The 22,706-nt window shown below is 46.2% G+C and overlaps 1 protein-coding gene across 2 annotated transcripts; it reads left to right on the top strand.

Moving 5' to 3' along the window:
* Window positions 1-247: 247 nt before the first annotated feature.
* Window positions 248-21,989, top strand: LOC111873497 (sodium-coupled monocarboxylate transporter 1). 2 transcript variants are annotated; one of them, XM_023868258.2, is made up of 15 exons: window positions 248-308; window positions 1,034-1,080; window positions 1,592-1,960; window positions 2,427-2,492; window positions 4,071-4,122; window positions 5,244-5,311; window positions 6,275-6,429; window positions 7,715-7,855; window positions 9,484-9,592; window positions 10,845-10,954; window positions 12,640-12,826; window positions 13,468-13,554; window positions 14,635-14,807; window positions 15,420-16,981; window positions 21,067-21,989. In XM_023868258.2, exons 2-14 carry the CDS (start codon window positions 1,045-1,047, stop codon window positions 15,667-15,669), a joined length of 1,803 nt encoding a protein of 600 aa, XP_023724026.1. In that variant the 5' UTR covers window positions 248-308; window positions 1,034-1,044; the 3' UTR covers window positions 15,670-16,981; window positions 21,067-21,989. The 2 variants fall into 2 exon arrangements, with proteins under 2 accessions (XP_023724026.1, XP_023724028.1); XM_023868260.2 differs by lacking the exons at window positions 248-308; window positions 1,034-1,080; window positions 1,592-1,960; window positions 2,427-2,492 and adding an exon at window positions 2,684-2,768.
* The last annotated feature ends 717 nt before the right edge of the window (window positions 21,990-22,706 follow it).

The following is a 22,706-nucleotide window of genomic DNA, read 5'->3' as shown; positions in this document are numbered from 1 at the left end:
GTTTCCTGATTACCATTGTGGTTGAAATACAACTGAAGTGTCAACATGTCTCATGGCTGGCGTGACGCCCCGCTGGATAAGCGCATGCGTGAGCACACGAAAGCTATGACGTCACAGTAGCCATTACGTTTGCACGCGGCGACGCCATAATCCCCCAATGACACTGGAAGGTTTAACTTGATTTATTGAATGTATTTCCTCTCTCAAGTTTCTGCGGAATACACATGCGTATCTTCCATTAATATAAAGTTACACACGTAATTAAGACTTTCAGTTTGATTAATTTCATTGTGTTGCCAGTTTCCAAGGTACTGTGTGTGGAACTTATTTGTAGCTACTATACATTATTCTTCAACTCATGACGGAAATAATACTAATAACAATTTTCTTATCGGCTTAAACTTACTAGCCTAATAGTACTTAAAAATTCAGTTCGCACCTCACAGGAAACACATTACATCTCCGCTACAAAGCCGAGCCGGTTAATGCTGTTTAGGGAAACAGTCGCTGTTTATTGTGAGAACCATACGGAACACACAAATACACTCTGTGGGCAGAATATATAGCATTCAGCCCGTACCTCATAGAAAACACATTACGTCTCCGCTACAAAGCCCAACCGGTTAATGCTGTTTAAGGAAACAGTTGTTGATTGTGAGAACCATACAGAACACAAGGTTATATTGCGTGGGCAGAATGCAGACTTATGTTAATGTTAAAGCGGGCGTACATATAATTATCACTGTCTTCCAGGGCTAACTAATTGTGTCCATATACGAGCTTTTCTTCCACTGTAACCACCCTCGTCACGATATAATATATAGGGCTTGCTGTGCTCTAGAGAATTTAGTGTTTACCTGAATCGTGTAGTTCGTAAAGGACAGGTTCAGGGGGATCCAAAGCTCCCTGCGACCACATGTACATAAATTCCAGCAGGTAGCAGCATCTTCACGTGTTTCCAAGTCGTTTTAATCACTTTCCTTGTGAAAACGGCGAGATACTCAGCGGAATATTTTACTTGTTCATGTTGCAGACACTGACAATATGGTGCTCAAAGATCATGCGAGTTTCAACCTAGAGGTGAGTAGCCCTGTGATACTGTCAAGGTTTTTGCAGCCGACATCTTTCTTTTCTAAGGTGAACAGTGTAATATCCGTTAAACATTCAACGGAAAGTAGTATTTCAATTTTTTTTAAATGGCGTTCATATCTACCATATAAGATATGAAAATATGTGCAAGTATTTCAAAGTGATGCTTCGAGGTCATTTGACAATTAACGTCATCTGTCAAACACTAATAGCAACTACTAAAAGTACGGTAAAGTTAAAGTTGTCCGTGTTCCTCCGCAACGTCGGTTCAGAGAAGCTCTACACAGCGCCACATCCCAGAAGACGGCATTCTTTATAGTCACCGCCGTGAAAACCTCAAGTCTTACAATATTATTAGCTTTCCAACAATAGACATTACACGTTGCCATGGAAACACAACAGCATAAGACGGTTGCTACTGTTATACACTCATTTGGCAGGAACATACATGCCAAGTAAATGCAGTTCTTATTCATTTATTCGAAGGTATTGTTGTTAACAGGACCTTGATCATAACATCACAACAGCCGGAACCCCCGCCATCTTGTTCGGTTGGCTCGACTACGGCATGTTCGGCTCAATGCTGGTTGTTTCCACAGTCATCGGCATTTATTTTGGATGCTTCGGAACCCGGCAAAGCACCAAGAATGAGTACCTGCTGGGAAACAAGAACATGAGTGTCTTTCCCATAGCCATGTCTCTTACGGCCAGTCACATTTCTGGCATTACACTGCTCGGCGCGCCATCTGAGATGTACACATTTGGGACGCAGTACTGGATGATGTGCCTGGCCGCGTGCATCGTGTGCTCCGTGGTCGCTGTTGCCTACATGCCTGTCTTCTATACGCTGCAACTGACGTCAACGTATGAGGTGTGGAATGCAAGTTCAGATAATTACACAGGCGGGTATCCATTGCTTATTCCAGCACAGACTAGCGTGCTACACAAACTTAACACTTTAAGGACCGATCGGGAGGTCGGTTAAATTGATGGTTTCGCCAGCACACTCATTCCTGGCTTCAATCTCCTCGAGATCCATGAGCAGGATTTTTATTCTCTCCTAGACATGTACTTTTTCAAAATGGGGCCTGCTCTTTTTAAATAATATGTAAGAATTCAGCCCGTACCTCACAGGAAACACATCACGTCTCTGCTACAATGTCCAACCGGTTAATGCTGTTTAGAGAAACAGTCGCTGTTTATTGTGAGAACCATATGGAACACACAGATACACTGTGTGGGCAGAATGCAGAGTATTCTTTACGTTAAAGTATGTGGTACATATAGTAACCAGTGAGCTTTGAAGGGTTAAGCATACTCCACGTCTCTTGTTGCAGTACCTAGAGCTCCGCTTCAGCAGCAGTGTCCGGACGTTCGCTTCGTTTATGTTCACGATATACCAGGTAAGAGCCCGTACACACTCGCTTTNTAGCAAAGCCCAACCGGTTAATGCTGTTTAGGAAAACAGTCGCTGTTTACTGTGAGAACCATACGGAACACACAGGTACACTGTGTGGGCATAATGCAGAGTATTCTTTACGTTAAATTATGTGGTACATATAGTAACCAGTGAGCTTTGAATGGTTAAGCATACTCCACGTCTCTTGTTGCAGTACCTAGAGCTCCGCTTCAGCAGCAGTGTCCGGACGTTCGCTTCGTTTATGTTCACGATATACCAGGTAAGAGCCCGTACACACTCGCTTTGTTATTAAAGAACAGTTAGACACTGCAGGTATCTGCAAACTACGGCCTTATTAAGAGATGAAGTTTTTTTACCCCACGTTTGTGCCGTAACATGAGAATTCCTTTACACACCTAGCAGTGTCTTTAGCCATGTTCTTCGGGATACGTCACGCGTCGAGTAGGCGACCTTACGGAAGAGAAGTCCTCTGTGTTCACGAGATCTCTGAGGTACTGATTTCAGTTCCCATCATATTTTGCAGATAAAATACAGTAACTTTCTAACGATGACGTAAAACTCACGTCAATATGTGATTATGATGCAACCGCAAAGATATTTTAGACACAAAATAATTATTCCCCTTTGCAGCATTATCTTCAGCACAAATAGAGCTTACAGAAATTCATAAAGAGTTCGTTTAGCACACAGCAGTCCTGTAATTTATCACGCAGTACAAAAGAAAATCGCAGTCAGGTGTGAAGCATTGCTGAGTCACAGTGCGGAGGTCCTGGGTTCAAATCTGGGACCCGAGACCAGTTATCCTGATTTAGAGATTTTGGCTTTCTCCGCACTCCAGTTAACTGTCGGCACAGTTGGACAAAGAGAACATCCTTATCGATTTATTATTCAACAGCCATCCCATCATTTGACACTACAGAAACTACATGAACTACATGAACTACGAGGGAGTGTTGGTAAATACGTCACAAACTGAAGTAAAACAGCTGCAATGAACGCCATAGATTTTCTGTGTGTATCACTAGGTAGCAGCACAGTCCAGTTTCATGACAGTCTAGGTAGCAGATGCGCATGCGCATGTTCAGAGGCTAGTTTCAGTAGTCAGAATGGCGAACGTGCTTGAGGTGTGTACTACAGAAGAACAGCGTGCTCTTGTGCCTTTTATGTGGTCAAAAAGACTCAGTGCAAAATATATTCTGAAATAAATGTTTCCTGTTTACGGTGGGAAGTGTTTGTCGTGTAAATCAATTACACTTTTGTGACAAACGTTTCGCTGATGGCGAAGAGGTTGAAACAGAAGTGTTGAACAACCGCCAAAACACTTTTATGCTGCGGGTTTCGACCCACTGGTAAAGCGATGGGACAAGTGTACCAATGTTGGTGGAGGATATGTAGAGAAATAAATGTTTTTCTTTCACAGGTTACAATATCACATGTTTTATGTTTCATGTGTGTGTGTGTGTGTGTGTGTGTGTGCTGCCTCTCCCCTCGCAACAGGAAGCTTCAATAAATTAAGGAAGAAAATAACAATATGTCTCTGAAACCTGTTCATGTCTTTCAGGTCCTTCATACCCCCATTGTGCTGTACGTTCCCGCTCTGGCGTTCAGTCAAGGTAAGGAAAATTAATATTCATTTTCTGATCAAAATACCGGAGTGATTATGTGAACAAGGTTGGAAAGCTGTGACCCATTCCCGAATGCACAAGTTCCCACATGCGCATGCGCATTCTGAACTCTACCAGACGCTATAAATTAATTTCATGCACACGCCAACATCGCAGTGCGTCATTCGTTTGTTTATTTCATTCCAGCGAGAAACCTGCAGATGGCATTTCGGTTTCGCAGCGTTTCCTTGCTTCCGGGTACCGATTCAGAATCAATATTTCATACATGATCTGTGGTCATAACGTGACGTGACGCCTGAGAGCCGGAGCCAGAAGTCTGTTGATGGGCAACGACTAAGTAAACATTAGATTTCTGTGAAACACGTTTCCGCGGCGACGAGTACGCCAGTATGAATCGAGGTGTTGCCCGCAAATTGTGACACGTTCTCATGGCAACAGAGAACATTCAACTGTTCTACTTGGTGACTGTATTCGGCCCGCAGGAAGTTAGATCAATTCAAGATTCAATAGCTGAAGCCAAGACTAAGCAAGCAGAAGCTGAAGACTTTATTTTCTGTGTTGTAGTTTTAGAGTTGTATAATTAATCGTAGTTACGACTTGTGAGCATCCAATAAATCTAATCACCATATCTAAAGCCCATAATTATTAGTCACGCCTACCCCTTTTACTTGACAATATGTATGGTCCACCTCCGTACCAAATTTCACGTGCCTGATTCCAGCGGTTCATTAACAATCACCATAAAACCGAAAAATGTATACAGGTTTCATGCAGCCGCCATTTTGTTGTGTAACATGATACGTAAAAAAGAACCCTAACAAAAAGCTGCATCTTACCGTACGGCCCACGCAATTTCAGGACTAGCAATTAAGTACCACCTGCGTCCACCCCCACACCCCAATTTCGTCTGTTCTTCAACATTTTATAAAATGAAAACCTTACTAAATTTCATCAAATTCCGTCTAACGATTCTCGAGTCAAGAACAGCCGAAACAAAGACGGGAGAACCGTCCTTATTATGCGTTCATTTCGTTTACATGTTGATGCCTCAAATGCGGCGCAGTGACAGTGCCCAGTGCCGTTACAGCGTACTTATGCTCTTGTTGCAGTGACTGGGATAAATGTACACATGATAACCCCAGCCGTGAGCGCCATTTGCATCTTCTACACGACACTGGTGAGTATACGCGGTGGGCTCACCTCTTATGGGGTGAGCAGTAGCGTAATTGGCTGAGGTACTATGCTACAAGCCGGAAGGTCGCGGGTTCGATTCCTGATGAGGTCATTGGTTTTTCAATTGAACTAATCCTTCTCCCGCGCTATGGCCCTGGGGTAGACTCAGACTCTAACAGAAATGAGTACCAGGAATCTTTATGGGGGGGTAAAGGGCGGCCGGCGCGTAGGGCTGACAACCTCACCGCCATCTGTGAGCCGACTGTCTAGAAAATGTTAACGAGACGGACGGGGGAAGTAACCAGAAGGGAAAAGACAGCTTCCGAAACCTAGGCGTAGATGGAAGGACAATATTAAAACAGGTAAAGGGTATGAATGGGTGAGCTGGGATAGCGTAGTCGGAATAACGACTGGTTAAGAGCTGGACGACCGAGGGGTTGGAGTTCGAGTCCCGGTAGGGTCAAGAATTTCCTCTTCTCCACATCTACCAGATCGGCTCCGTGATCTATCCCCGGAGATAAAGCGGCATAGGCGTGAAGCTGATCACTCACTTCCAGCTAGTGCCGAGGTCAAGAAAATGTGGATCTATAAATGCACCCCCCCCATACGCCTTCATGGCGTAGTGCTTGATTAGTTAAGCATACGGACAGCTGTGTGAAGTGGATTGATGTGGTTCAGGCCACGGTTACACAAGGCTTTCAGGAACAGACGGATTTCCGCCTGGTTATTCTCTGGCGGCGTGTGTATTGTGTGTCTAAAACATCTTTGTGCTTGCGTCATCATCAGATGGTGATGTAAATCGTTACGTCATCATTAGAAACTTAATAAGATCCCATTTGTAACACGCGACGGGAAACGAAATCGACACAAGGAACATCTCGCTTGCGTCAGGTTGTCTGCTCCAAGCATTGCGTACCCTCCACAGATTGGAAGGTTCTGAGTTCGAGGCGTTTGCTCACCGTTCCAGGGCGGGCTCAAGGCTGTGGTGTGGTCGGACACGTTGCAACAGATCGTCATGATGGCCTCCTCGATCATCGTCATGATTCTGGGGATCATTGCGGTTGGTGGACTCGACGTCATGTGGCAGAGAAACCTGGACGGCCAAAGGATCGAGTTCTTCAAGTAAGTCACGGAACAGTGCACAGAACATAACTAGCAAGGCGACTTTGTCACCTCAGTAACTATACTAAGGCCACGGAAAGATGCCCCATGGATGCAGGGGATGATGGAACGCTAGGCTTTTCACAATCCCACGTGACCTATATCGACCAGCTCGAATTATTTGCAGCAATGTAGCCGTTAATTATTTATCCCGTTTTTTGCTTGTAGAGGTTACCAGCGGATAGAATATAATATATAATTTGATCATAAAATATATAGAACAGAAGAAAATTTTGTAGGCCTGTTTCTTATGTCATTTTGTGGCTCAATAAGTCACGTGGGAGCCTTGAATTACTTCATAACATGTGTCTGTTCTCCTGGCCGCACTGTGTATCGTGCTTTTCCTCGGACTCCCCAGATAAATTTCAGGTCATTATCTGGAATCAGCAGGTAAGGTAAAGCTGTCCCTGTGCTTAACTAATTAAGCACTACGCCATGAAGACGTATGGGGGAGTAGATGTACAGATCCACGTTTTCTTGACGTCGGCACTAATTTGAGGTCTGGACGACATGGAGAAAATTCTTGGCCCTACTGTCACTCGAACTCCGACCCCTCGGTAATCCAGCACAAAGCCAGAAGACTGCAGCACGAATCCTGCACCGTGTTTGAGATTCCCGCAGTGGTGACTACAAAGGCCGCTATATTCTGGAATGTGACGCCGTGTAGATTTGTAGAAGTTTACTGAAGTTTTTGGAAGAACATGCTGCCTCCATCAGCATGGTGGTAGAGTAAAACAAGCAACCAGTAAGAAGTAGACAGCAAACAGGGCGAGTAGCGAGTGGAAGGCTTGTACAGGCTTATACGTGTTCCTTAAAGGTAAAGCTATCCTTGTAACAGGACGTGGAGACCCATAGGGGAGTGAGACGTCGAGGCTCTCACATTTCCTCTAGACAATCGGCTCACAGATGGCGGTGAGGTTGTTAGCCTTACGGGCCGGCCGCCCTTTACCCCCAGGAAGATTCCTGGTACTCATTTCTATTATAGGCTGAGTCGGCCCCAGGGCCATAGTGTGGCTGGAAGGGCGTCATTTGAAAAATCCAATGATTTTATCGGGATTCGATTCCGCGACCTTGCGGCTTGTAGCATAGTGCCTCAACCAACTGCGCTACCGTGATACATGTCCCTTGCTTGACTTATTCGTCCATCCTGAAGATGGAGGTAAGCTTTCACCCGAACACAGTTCTGTTCCTGCGCCATGACACAGTCTGGGCCCTCACTGTCACTGTCTGCGCGCCTCTGTTGCAGCCTGGACCCCAACCCCCTGACCCGCAACAGCTTCTGGACGGTGACGGTCGGCATGACCTTCATCTGGCTGTCGCACGTCGGCGTGAACCAGGGCATGATGCAGCGCTTCCTCGCGCTGCCCAGACTGTCCGCCGCGAGATGGTAAGTACGGCGTCACGGCCGTTATAGCTCGGATAGGTCTGTGTCATCTCACTCCACTGACTGCTCCGCGCTCACCCGTCGTCACCAACCGCGACTGCCACTGTACCGGGTGCGCTCAGTCTCACCTTACCCCACGCATCTGTTGCGCAAGACACATATGTTCCTCCTTTGAAAACTGTATCCCTCTAAGGCCCCCCATACCCACACAGTTTGGCCTTCCGACAGACCTTACAGGCAAAACTGTGACAGTTTACGCCCTCCCTTTCCTCCCCATGCACGCGCAGATAAAGCGGCAGGCTTCATGTCACAATCACGGTCTTCCAGCCTATAATGTTGAGTCACACACGTCACGTGCTACGGTCCTGCAGGTAGAACTGACGGACTGACGGGTTTCCCACAGGCCAACAGTCCTAACGATTGGCCGGCCGCACCACACACGTCAGTTTTGCCTTTCAGTCTTCAACTGTGCAGGCCGAACTGGAGGCCAAACTGTGTGTGTATGGGGGCCCTAACAGGCCGTGGAGGCCCATATGGCTGTGAGACGTCGAGGCTCCCACATTTTCTCTAGACAATCAGCTCACAGATGGCGGTGAGGCTGTCAGCCTTATGCGCCGGCCGTCCCTTACCCCAAGAAGATTCTTGGTACTCATTTCTATTAGAGTCTGAGTCGAACTCAGGGCCATAGTGAGGCTGGAAGGATTAGGTCAATTGAAAAATCCAATGACCTCATCGGGAATCGAACCTGCGACCGTTCCGCCTTGTAGCAAGGATCTGTCCCTTCAAGGCAGAAGAAGAGCGGCAGTGGAAGGAAACATAGAAAGGCTGGAAGCAGTGGCTTGAGACAGGGCGACCCTGCCGGAAATCGACCCTCGAGTCCTCCACCTTCCGGCCCCTAGCCTGGTCACTATACTGACTGAGCTATCCCGACTCATGTTTATAGCATAGTTATAACGAGTTTAATGTCATATTTCTGTTTCATTATTATTTTCCCATGGAGTGGGACTAAGTCCCTTGCACTGCGGCCACTTCTGGCCTACTGTACCAGCCCCAGATGATAGGTGAGGGTGATTGTGGAGCAGTTGGTGGAATGAAGATTGTCAGGGGAAACCGAAGTACTCGGAGAAAACCTGACCTAGTGCCACTTTGTCCACCACAAATCCCACTTGACCTGACCCGGGCTCGAACCCGGGCTGCCGTGGCGGGAAGGCGGCGACTAACCACTTGAGCTATGGCGCGGTTCCCGTATTATTGTTATTTCATATGTTGTTTAACAACGTCATTTCAATTATAGAGACTACATAGCGTCAGAGGAGGTTGGAAGATGACTAAACCTATGGGTGGGCAAGCATTCGGAAGGAGACGGTAATGACAGGAACTCGAAATTCTATAAAGAGACAAAAGAAAAATCCACGAAATTCCTCAATCAGGATTTGTAGTAGCGCGACTGAGATCCAAATTGAGTACCTGGTCACGCTACAGTAACCTGCTCGGCAGGGAAGTACATTTGTTCAACATGGCTTCATTCTGACTTGACGTCTGACGCAGAAACCCGTGCCAACTGATCTCATATTCCGTGCTTGTTGCTGTGTTAGTGTTGGGTATTTCAGTGTTTGTTGACACGACCGCAGGGCCCTCCTGGTGTTCTGCATTGGCATCTGCTGGTGCAAGTCTGTGAGCTGCCTCACCGGCCTCCTCATACACGCGCGCTACCACGACTGCGACCCGCTCACCACAAAGGTACGCACTGACACGTCCTCCTCCGTAGCAAAAGGTAAAGTAAAGCTATGCCTGTAACAGGCCGAGGAGGCCCATAAGGTTGTGAGACGTCGAGGCTCCCACATTTTCTAGATAATCGGCTCAAAGATGGCGGTGAGGTTGTCAGCCTTACGCGTCGGCCCCCCTTTACCCCCAGGAAGACTCCTGGTACTCATTTCTGTTAGTGGCTGAGTCGACCCCAGGGCCATAGTGCGGCTGGAAGGATTAGGTCAGTTGAAAAAAATCCAATGACCTCATCGGGACTTGAACCCGCGACCTTCCGGCTTAAAAGTAAAGCTGTCCCTGTGCTCAACATATACTCGTATATATTTAGTTATCCGACTGACGGTTATTTAAAAGGATTATAAAATCAGATTTGAGGTTAACTTGAAGTAAGAGTTGTTTTGCAACTATCAGTTTTTATATAAATTATTAACGCCTTTGTGACTTTTTTGAAATAACATTTTGTCAGTGGGGGGGGGTCTTATAAACGTATTTATGTTAAATAATAAAAACATGTACTCTAAAATTTTGGTCCTAGGAAAGGTTAGAAATTCGACATGCCACAAAAGTTTCTAATGAATGTGTTCGTATTTAACGACGTCTATGCTTAAGGTTAAAAATGACCCCTTTGCACAAAGATCTTTTTTTTCAGACAATTGACTATATTCGGGTTTAATATTTAACTGGCACGAAATGCGACATCTCCTTCAGAAACGCAGCTATCCTCCGTTTTGCTGTGTTATTTAAGAACGTTAATTAAACGATGTCTCGATTATAAAGTCGTTATTTGTGCTTCTTTTTATCGTTGGGTGTAATTTATATCGCGTTTCTGGAAGCCGACGGCAAGCCTCTTCATTTTGCGGAGGGCGCGCCCCCAGCTCATAACAAAAAACTAAGGCGGGAATTGCCGGGCTCTTAAAGAGTAAACAAAAGACAATGAACCCGTTTATTTCTTTATTCGGCACACGAGGACGGTGTTTAAATTAGCAAATTAGCTTAAAGAATGCATTTAATTCTGATTGTTAATAAATAAATAAATATATATATCTTATATAAANTAATAAATAAATAAATAAATATATATATACATATAAATTTTTATTCATTTACGATCTGACATGGAAACATAAGAAACAGAACGGGACATTTTCCCTCTACAGCCTATAATGCAGGCCATTAAAATACCAAGTTAAATCGAAATCTGTTCAGACGTTTCGGCGCTGTTTTCCAGGCCATCAAACGAGTCGACCAGCTGTTGCCCTACTACGTGATGGATGTAGCTGGCTTCATACCAGGCCTGCCAGGTCTCTTCGTAGCGGGCGTCTTCTGTGCTGCCCTCAGGTGAGTGGAAAACACATCAAGACCCGAGGCGGTTTCTCTTGCAGCTGTGACGTGTAGCATCTCTCGGCTCAGGGCTTAGTTAAGGTAACTCTTGCAGCTGTGACGTGTAGCATCTCTCGGCTCAGGGCTTAGTTAAGGAAACTCTTGCAGTTGTGACGTGTAGCATCTCTCGGCTCAGGGCTTAGTTAAGGAAACTCTTGCAGCTGTGGCGTGTAGCATCTCTCGACTCAGGGCTTAGTTAAGGAAACTCTTGCAGCTGTGACGTTTAGCATCCCTCGACTCAGGGCTTAGTTAAGGAAACTCTTGCAGCTGTGACGTGTAGCATCTCTCGGCTCAGGGCTTAGTTAAGGAAACTCTTGCAGCTGTGACGTGTAGCATCTCTCGGCTCAGGGCTTAGTTAAGGAAACTCTTGCAGTTTCCCCTGCCGAGATTGTCTTTCACATGTTTTTCAGTTCACCTTGTGGAATGGTTCTGATTCGTAGCTTAAAGCCAGAACAGATGGTAGGGCATGAATATATCTCGTTAGTGGCATTCAGGGGGTCAACTATAGAGAGGTAGTTCAGAGTTTCAAAGAAGTGGTCAAGACAGGTTTCGAATTAATACAAATCATAGTAATAACATCCTACCCTATGGGTACCGGGGGGCTTTTTCCCCGGGGATAAAGCGGCCGAGGCATGAAGCTCACCCCTCATCTCCAACTAGTGCCGAGGTCAAGAAAGCGTGGATCTATACACCCACTCCGCCATACGTCTTCGTGGCGTAGTGCTTAAGCACAGGAACAAATGCACTTTCTTATAGCAATAACAACAGAAGCCATTAGCGTGATTCAAATATGGTTCAGCACCTTTCAACACGGAACCGGGATAGCGACGGGCTACGGGCTGGACGGTTGGGGTTCGATTCCCGGCAGGGGTAAGAGATTTTTCACTATTTCACAGTGTCCAAATCGAGTCTTGTGCCCACACAGCCTCCTATCCATAAAGACAGCGGGATTTTTCCCCTGGGGATAAATCGGCTGGGGCGTGAGGCTGCCCACTCACCTCCATCTAGTGCGCAGGTCAAAATGGAGCTATACTTGCGCTCCCCATATGCATTCATGGCATAGTGCTTAACTAATTAGGCACAGGCACGACTTTATTCCTAGGTTTTGAAGGTAAAACTATCCATGTAACATAGACCCATAGGGTTGTGAGACGTCGAGACTCCCACATTTTCTGGACCATCGTTTCACAGATGGCGGTGAGGTCAGCCTTAATCGCCAGCCGCCCTTTAACCACTAGGAAGATTCATGGTACTCAATTCTGTTAGAAGCTGAGTCGACCCCAGGGCCATAGTGCGGCTGGAAGGATTAGGTCAATTAAAATATACAATTACCTCATCGGGAATCGGTCACGCGGCCTTCCGGCTTGCAGCACAGTGCCTCAACCAGCTACGCTACCGCGTGCCTCTTCGTTTAGGTTTTACCTGTCTAAACTCGTAAGGGAATGAACGTCATGGCGGTGTCTGCTTCCACCTGCTCATGCCTCCCTTGACGCCGAGGCAGCTCTCGGTGTGTTCTACAGCCTCCAATGGCAGCGCGGTCAGCGAACAATAAATACATTGTCACTATTCCGACGTTTCTGTGGAGTGACTGAGTACAGCCAGTCCCGTGGCTCGGCGCCTCTGACCGCAACACGCTGTTTCAGCTCCATGTCCACGAGTCTGAACACGCTGTCGGGCACAATCTACGAGGACTTCCTGTCCCGCTGGCTGCCCACTGACAAGCAGACGGAAGTGGTTGTCAACTTCATCATGAAGCTGACGGTGTGCGTCGTCGGCGTCGTTTGCGTCTTCCTCGTCTTCTGGATAGAGAAGCTGGGAAGCGTCATACAGGTGGGTCACTGCGTCACCGTCCTCAGGGCTTAGGAGGGCGCAGCAGTGGAGGGACAGAGCGAGACTGCGCACTCTACAGCCTCTACCAGTCCACACGGTGTCACATCTCAAAATATTCTAGTATTCACAGTCGCCTTTGTGAGAAATTCAAGCGATGTGTGTCCCGCTCTGTTTACTGTTTCCTGCTCGTCACTTGTTTGGCTTATTCCTGAACACGGAGGACTAAATTGCTCCGAAACATAAGCTCAAGAGGTTAGTCGCTGGTTTCCCACGGCGGCGGCCTGGGTTCGATCCCGGTTATGGTCAAGTGGGATTTCTGGTGGACAAAGTGGCGTTGGTGCGGGTTTTTTCAGAGTACTTCGGTTTCCCCTGCCAATCTTCATTCCACGAAATTCTCCATCATCATAATCACCCGGGGCAGATACAATAGGCCAATCAGTGGCCGCCGTGCAGAGTGGACCCAGCTGGACTCCACTCCCCACTAAGCGAATTTAAAAAGAAAAGAATTCTCCGAAACATCCATACATTTCTACCCGACTACAAGGCGTCACGCCCCGGAAACAGTATTAGCTTTAAGGCAGTTTGTACTCCGCATATGGTTCCAAGATGCCCGCAGTCATTATCACGTGACCCTGTTACAGGTTGGGGTCACTGTAAGCGGCGTGACATACGGTGCCATGTTGGGTCTCTTCTCGCTTGGCATGTTCTTCCCGTGGGCCAACACCAAGGTAAGCCGCCACGTGCAGACACTAACGCGGCTGGGCCCTTGCGCAGCTACTCAGCAACTCCCCAGCAACTTATAGAACCCGAAGGTTCATTACCGTGTTCACAAGAGCCCTCCACTGGTCCCTATTCTGAGCCAGATCAATCCAGTCCATACCAACCCATCAGGTCCATTATAATATTACCCACCCACCTACGTCTTTGTCTTCCTACTGGTTTCTTTCCTTCTGGCTTTCCCACCAACATCCTATATGCATTCCTCGTCTCCCCCATTTGTACTACATGCCCTGCCCATCTCATGCTCCTTGACTTGATCATTCTAATTATACTTGGAGAAGAGTACAAGTCTCGAAGCTCCTCATTATGCAGTTTTCTCCGACCTCCTGTCACTTCATCCCTCTTCGGTCCAAATATTCTCTTCAACACCCTGTTCTCAAACACCCTCAGTCTATGTTCCTCCCTTCATGTCAGAGACCAAGTTTCACACCCATACAGAACCGCAGGCAAAATTATAGTTTTGTATATTCTAATTTATATGTTTTTGGACAGCAGACGAGAAGACAAAAGGTTCTGGACTGAATGGTAGCAAGAATTACCCGAGTTCAGTCTCCTCTTAATTTCCCCATGAAGCGACACAAAGTTGAAAATGTGTCCTCAGTAACGGGCTGCGATGTCCTCACCTGAACAGTACTTGTATCCTTGTGTAAGGAAAGTTCCTGCACCGATCAGTACGAAATCTATAACGGCCCACTTTCATCCTACATGCCCATGCACGAACTTACGTCAAATTGCAGGCAGCGTCCATCTGAGTTGTAACAAAGTTTAGTTTGCAGAGCGTTCGACATTTCGGAGAAACTTACCGCCTCCTTCTTCAGGATTGAACACTAAGCCTTGACAGAAAGCAGCAGAAACAGACGGCAAGCTGTGCCCTTCTGCTGGTTTCTTCGGACTTTGAAGATGAAGGGAATATATTCGTTCGAAACGTCGGGCTCCATCCTAACTACAGGGCGTTACAGCCTGAAATACTGTCACTGCCTTGAGAGCCCAAACTCTAACACATGTTGAAGTGTGAAACTGTGTTTCAGGGCGCGCTTGTGGGCGGCATCACAAGTCTCCTGTTTGTGAGCTGGATCGTCATAGGCGCCCAGACCGAGATCGCTAGAGGCGCCATCAAGTTTCCCTGGAAGCCCATGTCCACAGAGGGCTGCACCGGCAACCTAACGCAGCCAGTTCACCCTCTCGCCATGCCTGACGACAGGTAAACTGCGTCATCATCAGATACTGACGTAGATCGTTACGTCATCATGAGAAAGCCATTAGATCCTGTTTTCGCCGTATGACGAGCACCAAAATCCCCCTACCGGACATCTCGTTTGAAGGCGCAAGGATTTTTTCTTCCGTAAGGTTGCCTACTCGAGGTGTGACGTATACTTACAGATGATTTAGACAGACTTTAAGAAATATACAGCTGTAGAGTATAGTATCCTTATGTCTAAGCCCCATGCCATCAACCGGAATCATGGACTTATTATTATTAAATTACTGAGCAGACCGCCCCCGGGGCCAACCCCGTCTCCTATCCAATGGGTGCCGGGAGCTCTGTCCCTGGAGATAAAAAGGCCAGAGAAGGAAACTGACCACCCACCTCTATATACTGTCGAGGTTAAGAATGCGTGGAGCTACACCTCAACAACGACTTCATGGCGTGGTGCTTAATTGCTTTTTCTAGTATCTTAAATAGAGACGGTGTGACGGTGTGGAGTGTATACGTCCGGTGGCGAGCTCTTGTGAGCGCGGTAATGAGCATTCTGGTTCCACGGAAGATGCCGGCCTGTGCTCCATGTGTACAGCCTGCTGACTTGTGTTGCAGTTTGGGCCGAGCTTCGAGCCCAGAGCAGCCCTTCGTGCTGTACCGTCTCTCCTACTTGTACTTCAACGTGCTGGGCTGCTTCACCGTCATCGTCGTTGGACTCGTCGTGAGTTTCCTCACCGGAGCCACCAGCCCTGGGGAACTGCACCCGGACCTCCTGAGTCCCATCGTGCACTGGACCCTCCCCAAGAAGCACAAGGATCAGTACCAGCCCGTCAAGCAGGCGGTGGACTTGAAGACTGCGCGCTGATTGGTGCGCGGCAGGCAACGGGGAATTCCCCACTTCACAGCTCACACCATATCACAGCAACTTACAGGAGATCATGCACAGTCTTCGCAAAGTCATGGGTGCACTAAGCTTTTCTTTAAGGACATCGTTGCACGTGATCATAAGAACGTACTGAGCTTGTTCTATTTTGTCAGTGTGATGAAGGGACCCACAGGCATTTATCACAACGCGAAGGATGGTCACCGTGCTCACAACAGCTCGCCAGTGGACCCTGTCGTGAGCCACATGAATCTAATTTCATGTACTCACTCTCCTATTTATTTCAGATCCATATTAATATTATCCTCCCATTAATGTGTGGGTATCCTACCTAGTCCTCTTTCATCAAGTTTTTGAACTAGAATTTTGTATTTATTTTCACATACATTCATGCTACATATCCAACCCATCTCATCCTCCTTATTTTGACACCCAAATAGTATATAATAAAGAGTTTAAACTATGAGGCTCCTCGTCACGTGATTTCCTCCAGCCAGGATAGTTCAGTTGGTAAGACAACTGTGTAATGGGCTGGACATTCGAGAAATCGAGATTCAATTCCTGGCAAGGTCAGAGATTTTTCGCTTCTCCACAGCGTCGAAACCAGCTCTGGTGCCCAATTTCCTGTTCAGTGAGTACTGGGGGCTCTTTCCGTGGGAGTAAAGCGGCCGAGGCGTGAAGTTGATCAGTTATCTTCATCTAGTCCCGAAATTAAGAAGTAATGGAGCTATACCTCCACTCCCCATTGCGCGATGCTTAATGAAGCACATGACCAGTTTTAATTAAGCAGTGCTACATGTGTCGCCCATCCTATCCTTCTAGATTTCATCACTGTAATAATATTCTACGAAGAGTACAAATTATGAAGCTCCTCGTTACGTATTTTTCTCTAACCTTCTGTCTCTAATCTGTCCAGTTCTTTAATTGTCGGATTTGGCATATGGACACAAACAAATGGCCCTATAAAACAGAACATAACATCGTTCCCCCAGGTGTCTCTACCTCCCACCAAGTAATTAAACTACCGAAACATGTCTCACATGACCAGAATCGCCTTACCAGTACGCCAAAGACGATAATATTACATCGTTATGTGGGGTATTCGCGTTTGATATTAATAAAATAGTTGAAGACGTTAGATCAATATCGTATGAATGGTTTATTGATTGTACTGTTTGCGCATGCGTCGAGGGTGTCCTTCATTGAGCAGGATGCAGTGTGGAGCAGTGTAGCATATGCAACACGTGATGGAGGTCACTCACAGATGACACTAGTTGCCACAACAATTTCACAGGTACGTACCATCTTTATAATTGTCTCCATCTTGTCTGCATAGCAGCCACCATCTTATTGCAGACATCTCTCCTCACTTCCGCATTGCAAAATCTGACTTCCGGGTCAGGTTCCTAACCCCCGTTTCTCTAGTGCATATATTTCTGGGCATGGAGTTTTAGTACTATTACCGTGTTCAATTTTATGAAGAATTTTAAGTGCATATTTTGTCTACATTACATTTGTCGGATATAACCTCAAAGTTGCGCACGGTTACCATGTTAGTAAACGCCGACTTACCAAAAATTTTTCATACATAACCTAGTGGGAAATTTATGTTCTACATCAACACAAAATTTCTCGTGACTGGCTACAGTGGTTCATTAGATATCACCATCAAACCGGCAGGACGACCATTTTGTCATTATCGTACATTTTATAACAAACGTAGCCTGAACAACAGTTGCATATTTTTCGAAGATCTGTAACCAAGCATCATTTCAGGACTCCAAATTAAGTCTCGCTTTCAGTACTCCCATGATGATACTATTCATAGTAGGAATCTCAAATGTACGCGTAAGGTTGTCCTATAATGGCATAACATTCATACCAAATTTTGTGAAAATCGGTCATCTAATTCAAAATTTGAAAGAGGGGCACTCGTAGAACATCGTGATCTTATAAGCCAGATTCAAATTCCACCCCAACCCATGTTCTCAAATTTAATATCGCCGGCTCGTAAGGCTCACAACCTCACCGCCATCTACGAGCCGATTGCCTAGATAAAATGTGGGAACCTCGACGTCTCACAAACCTATGGGCTTCCACGGCCTGTTAACAGGGATAGATTTACCTTTTTTAATTCTAATAACACTGCACTTGTATTTGAGAGGAACCTGGAGTAAACATACTGACAAGTTTAACGTAGTTTTCCTCAGTCTCTCATACCGAAAGCTGGGATTGTACACTGAAATACGCCACGACCGATTTGATCTCACTCCTTCCAAATTCACAATTCATTATCTCACGATCTCATTCAATAGTTCATCAGCGCAGTTGCCTAGATACCCCAGTGTCCGAGCCATTAAGGCAGAGTGGTAACTATATTTACCACCTACTTTAACATTAAGATATTCTGCATTTTGCCCATATATTGTATTTGTGTGTCTCGTGGGATTCTCACAATAGACTCGCGTATGAGATCACCATGCTCTATGTGTGTCCATTTCAGCTTTGAAACTACTGAGCGATTTTCACGAAATTTGGTACTAACGTTACACAACCAAATCGTCATACTTCGTTTCGTAGTTTCCTACGACCATTCATAAGAATATGGCCGACTTGCGAATCTATCTTGATTTAGGGCCCTGAAGTGATACACGAAGAATATGCTAATTTAGCTACAGTCACCTCATTGTAAAGTATAAAATAACAACATGGCGACCGTGCGAGAATTTTATTTAGCTTTTAGTCTTTTAGCGATAACTAACCATTGCTGCTAAGCGTGTGGAATTTGATAGGGAGATAGATCAAAGTGTGCTATACAATATATGGGATAGTAGACTGTATAGGTTCGGTTCTCAACGCCTCGTTCTATAAGGTCTATTCAGATTAACTGCAGGCTTCAAGTGGTACACTGCACGTTACCGTACATTTCACTGCTGCACTTACATTTGGGGACGTTGGAGCCATACCTACATTCACCCATACATCATTCATGTCACGATGTATAATTAAACACAGGGACAGCGTTCAGACTGTGGCATTCTGTGTCATGACAACGCTGAAGTTTGAGAGGAACACAGTGCCCTCATCTGACTCATGGAGAAGCTGACAGTCGTTCAGTTTCACAATTTCTAATGAAGCCGAAGCCCACCACTGGTCTCCATGCTGAAGCAGTGGAGTCCAACCCACATTTCGCTTAGTGGGGGGTGAAGTCCAACTGGGTCCACTCGGCACGGCGGCACCTGATTGGCCACAAATCCCACTTGACCAGACCCGGGATCGAACCAGGGCCGCCTCGGTGGGAAGCCAGCGACTAACCGCTTGAGCTATGGCGCTGTCAGTCCAACCCACATACCAGAAAATTCCTGGGGGTTAAGGGCGACCGGCGCGTAAGGCTGACAGCCTCATCGCCATCTGTGAACCGACTGTCTAGAAAATGTGGGAGCCTCGACGTCTCACAACCCTATGGGCCTCCACGGCCTGTTACAGGAATAGCTTTACTTTTACAATTTTTCTTTTGCAGTACAACTAACATAATAGAGTAAAGGTAAAGCTGTCCCAGTGCTTAACTATTTAAACACTACGCCATGAAGGCGTATGGGGGAGTGGATTATAGATCCATATTTTCTTGACATCGGAACTAGCTGGAGACCAGTAGTCAGCTTCACGACCCGGCCTCTTTGCCCCCGGTACCCACTGGATAGGAGGCTGGGCCAACCACAGAGCCGTTCTGAACGACTTGGAGAAGAAAAAACCCTTGACCCTACCGGGACTCGAACTTCGTAGCTCCTTGCTCTACCGACAGCGCTAGACGACTCTTGAACACAACAGAGTACAGAACTACTGCTTAAAGAAATGAATTGTAATTAAATAAACTGAACGACGGGTTTTTAAATTAATTGAGTGCAAGATTTAGTACACAGAATAACAAGCCGTGACCTCCAGTGACTGGCATCTCTCGTCTTATCTGTGGCCACATTTACGTCAAATATTCCTAACGCTTTCTGCAAACAGCAGACTTATTTCCTGTTGACTGAAGTTCCATTTCTCACAGTCCTCCGTCGTGCGTCTTAGTGAACCACTGATAGTCATGTGGCTGGGTGGAAACAGCTCCATTTAAATCAGCTGTTCGATAAGAAGCTGCACGAACTCTCACGGGAAAGAAGCACAACGCAGTGTGTCTCAAGTTTTCCCACGCGGAGGAAGTCTGAGAGGGTTCGACATTTCACGACACTAAACAGAGTAATCGCTAAACGGGCACCGAGCGGTTGTGACTCGCTCCCGGGCCCTTCCTGAAGCACAGGAAGCACTCACTAATCCCCGTTGCTTAGCGGGAGAGGCCACCAGGATTAATGAAACAAAAGACAGCTCTAAAAGATGAAAAAAAAAAAAGAATTGAAATTTTAATAATATAGGTAGTGCTGTTGAAAATATCAAGTTCTTCCTCTGTCAGAAGCTGAAATTCAGGGTCTCCTTCAGCCAGCTCAAGCCAATCTTGTGATATTTTCTAGCGTGGTTTCAGCCTCTCCAGCTGCCCTCAACACAGTCTCAAAGTCCTCTTGCTCCTAAATCCCACGTGTCTTTCAAAGTGTGCACTCAACTGTGGACGGAATGTTCCATATTTCGGTTCGAATTACCTGTAACCGAATTATCGAGGGTTTTCTGTATTTCGAAAACACCAACACTTTGAGAAGTGTTCATTCATCTGTAATCTGTCAAGACGACAGGTCCACAGTCTCTTCCAAAACAGTTCCTCCACTTAATGCGATCTAGAGCTTTCTCCTTCAAATGAAAATATCCTCTTCTGTCCCCAAGGTCATCCAGCATCTTCTTACGTCTTCTTCATCGTCTTCTGATCACTTCTATCCGCCCCTCTATCTTTCCTTCAATAACTTTGAGAAGTGTACTGAACACAAAATGTATCTTTCATTTTTTCGGTACAACTTCTGCCTGAACTTCTCGTCGTTCCAAATTACATACTGAAACATCTCTGACGTAGCGTCATCGCGTTACCGTTACGTCATCCAGACTCTATATTCGACATAGGATTTGAAGGCAAATCGTCATACCGGGGCTCCCGTCCGTTATAAGGGGGTTTTCGTCTGTAGGGTTGCTTCTTCGGGGCATGGCGTAACCTCAGAGATGTTTTATCTAAAGATACATGCTTAAGATGAGCACTTAGACGTTTTTGCGCTATAACGCCAATTATTGTCGCCTAGCAACCAGGCCAGAGAAGGAGAGAACCGGACACGTTCTTCTGTTGGCTCTAAGACCCGGCGTGGACATACAAACCTTTCTGCAGTCTTCTGGGCCACGCCACTGCTCAGAATGAACGTCCTGACGCAAAAATAGTCCATGTAAAGTATTTTACTCTATTTCTAGGTATAAGCAGTTGATACGCCGTTACTAAATAAGGAAGAGAGATGCGAAGGAGACGATGCTGATCATCAGTCGAGCCAATCTGATCACCAAAATCATCTTCAAAATCTGTGTGCTGATAACGACTGCTGCTGTGTGCCTACTCATATACGACTTCATAAGGGGCAATCATCATATCACCAATGAACATCAGCAGCAATCACATGACACCAAGGTTACACCAAGTGGACTTATGGAGCTCATTGCCAATGTGACCCAAACAATTGCAGCCATGGAGGCTGAGGCCCGGCGGTTGGAGGAGGAACTACAGCGCATGCGTCAGACAACTAGCCAATTATTAGCGAAATATCAGAGAGAGGCAACATGGACGGCGAGTCGCAAATGTGTTTCCTTTTATGGCTCCAATAAACAGAATTACGTTCCTCGTACAACGGGAAATGCAGTGAATACAACTGTCCCTGTGAACACGAAACAAATACCAATTCTTAGTCAAAGGAAAACAAAATGAAAATCGCCATGACGCCATGTTGCAATGTAGGCCCACCATCCGACGTTTCAAACACCGTACACGTCTTCAGTGGCTCACGTGACGGGCGAGACAAACTGGTCAACTTACGTAACAAATGTGAACGTTCTTTTGTGAAGATTTAATTAAAACTAACACACACACAAAACCTGCCCCAATTTGTACAATATATTCGCTACTTTTATTTATACTGTCACGTGTCCGGGGTTCCGTGACTAATAATGACGGGTTCTGGACTGGATGACTGGGTTTATTAGCACTGCTATTACAGTCAGTTATAACAGCTCACAGTCAATGACTGCCTACGAGTCGCTCTAATTCAAACCATCCCATTTCTCTAAGATCAATTTTAATATTGTCCACCACCTATGTCTTGGTCTTCCTAGTGGTCTCTTTCCATCTGACTTTCCCACCAACAACCTATATGCATTTCTCCTCTCTCCCATTCGTGCTACAAGCCCTGTCCATCACATCCTCCTTGACTTGATCACTCTAATTATACTCGGAGAAGCGTACAAGTTTGAAGCAAGGGATTATAAATTGGGTTTCACCCTTTGGGTAAGGAACACGTGGCGACCTGACCGGTACTTCAAGCACCCCCGTTATTCAGCACTAAGAACAACCCCCTCACCCCGTAGCCAGCCCAGTGCTGGGTCACAGAAAGAAGCACCAAAGGTTGAGGTGACTGGCAGCCGCACGCTTCAGAGGGCGGTGATACGGGAGCAAGGAACAATGGTAGAGCGGTCATTAGCTGAGGAAAGCTGACGAATAATGGAAAGAAACCTTCCTCTGTGCTGGTTTAAGCCATTGCTAATTTGACCAGAACTGAGAGCGGGACCATGTAACGAGACGCCAGCGTCCGGCCGCCTGATCTATGACATGAACCAACACTGTACCAAGAAAATTACTGGGTGATAATATTGAAAAGGATCCACAAGAAATAATGCGCGAGGGTGTGAAAAGGATTCATCTGGCTCAGCTCCAGCGGCAAATTCTTATGAACTTCGGGTACGAGGCAGGAAAATGGTTTGAGTATCTTAGCGACTATAAGCTTCTCAAGACTGACTCTGCGACATGGCGCTAATATACCAACCCAACTCGATCAAGCACAATCCCT

Source organism: Cryptotermes secundus, unplaced genomic scaffold (genome assembly GCF_002891405.2).
Source record: "Cryptotermes secundus unplaced genomic scaffold, Csec_1.0 scaffold395, whole genome shotgun sequence".
Taxonomy (NCBI): domain Eukaryota; kingdom Metazoa; phylum Arthropoda; class Insecta; order Blattodea; family Kalotermitidae; genus Cryptotermes; species Cryptotermes secundus.
The sequence above is the reverse complement of the archived record's forward strand: the minus strand, read 5'-3'. Positions and strand labels throughout refer to the sequence as shown.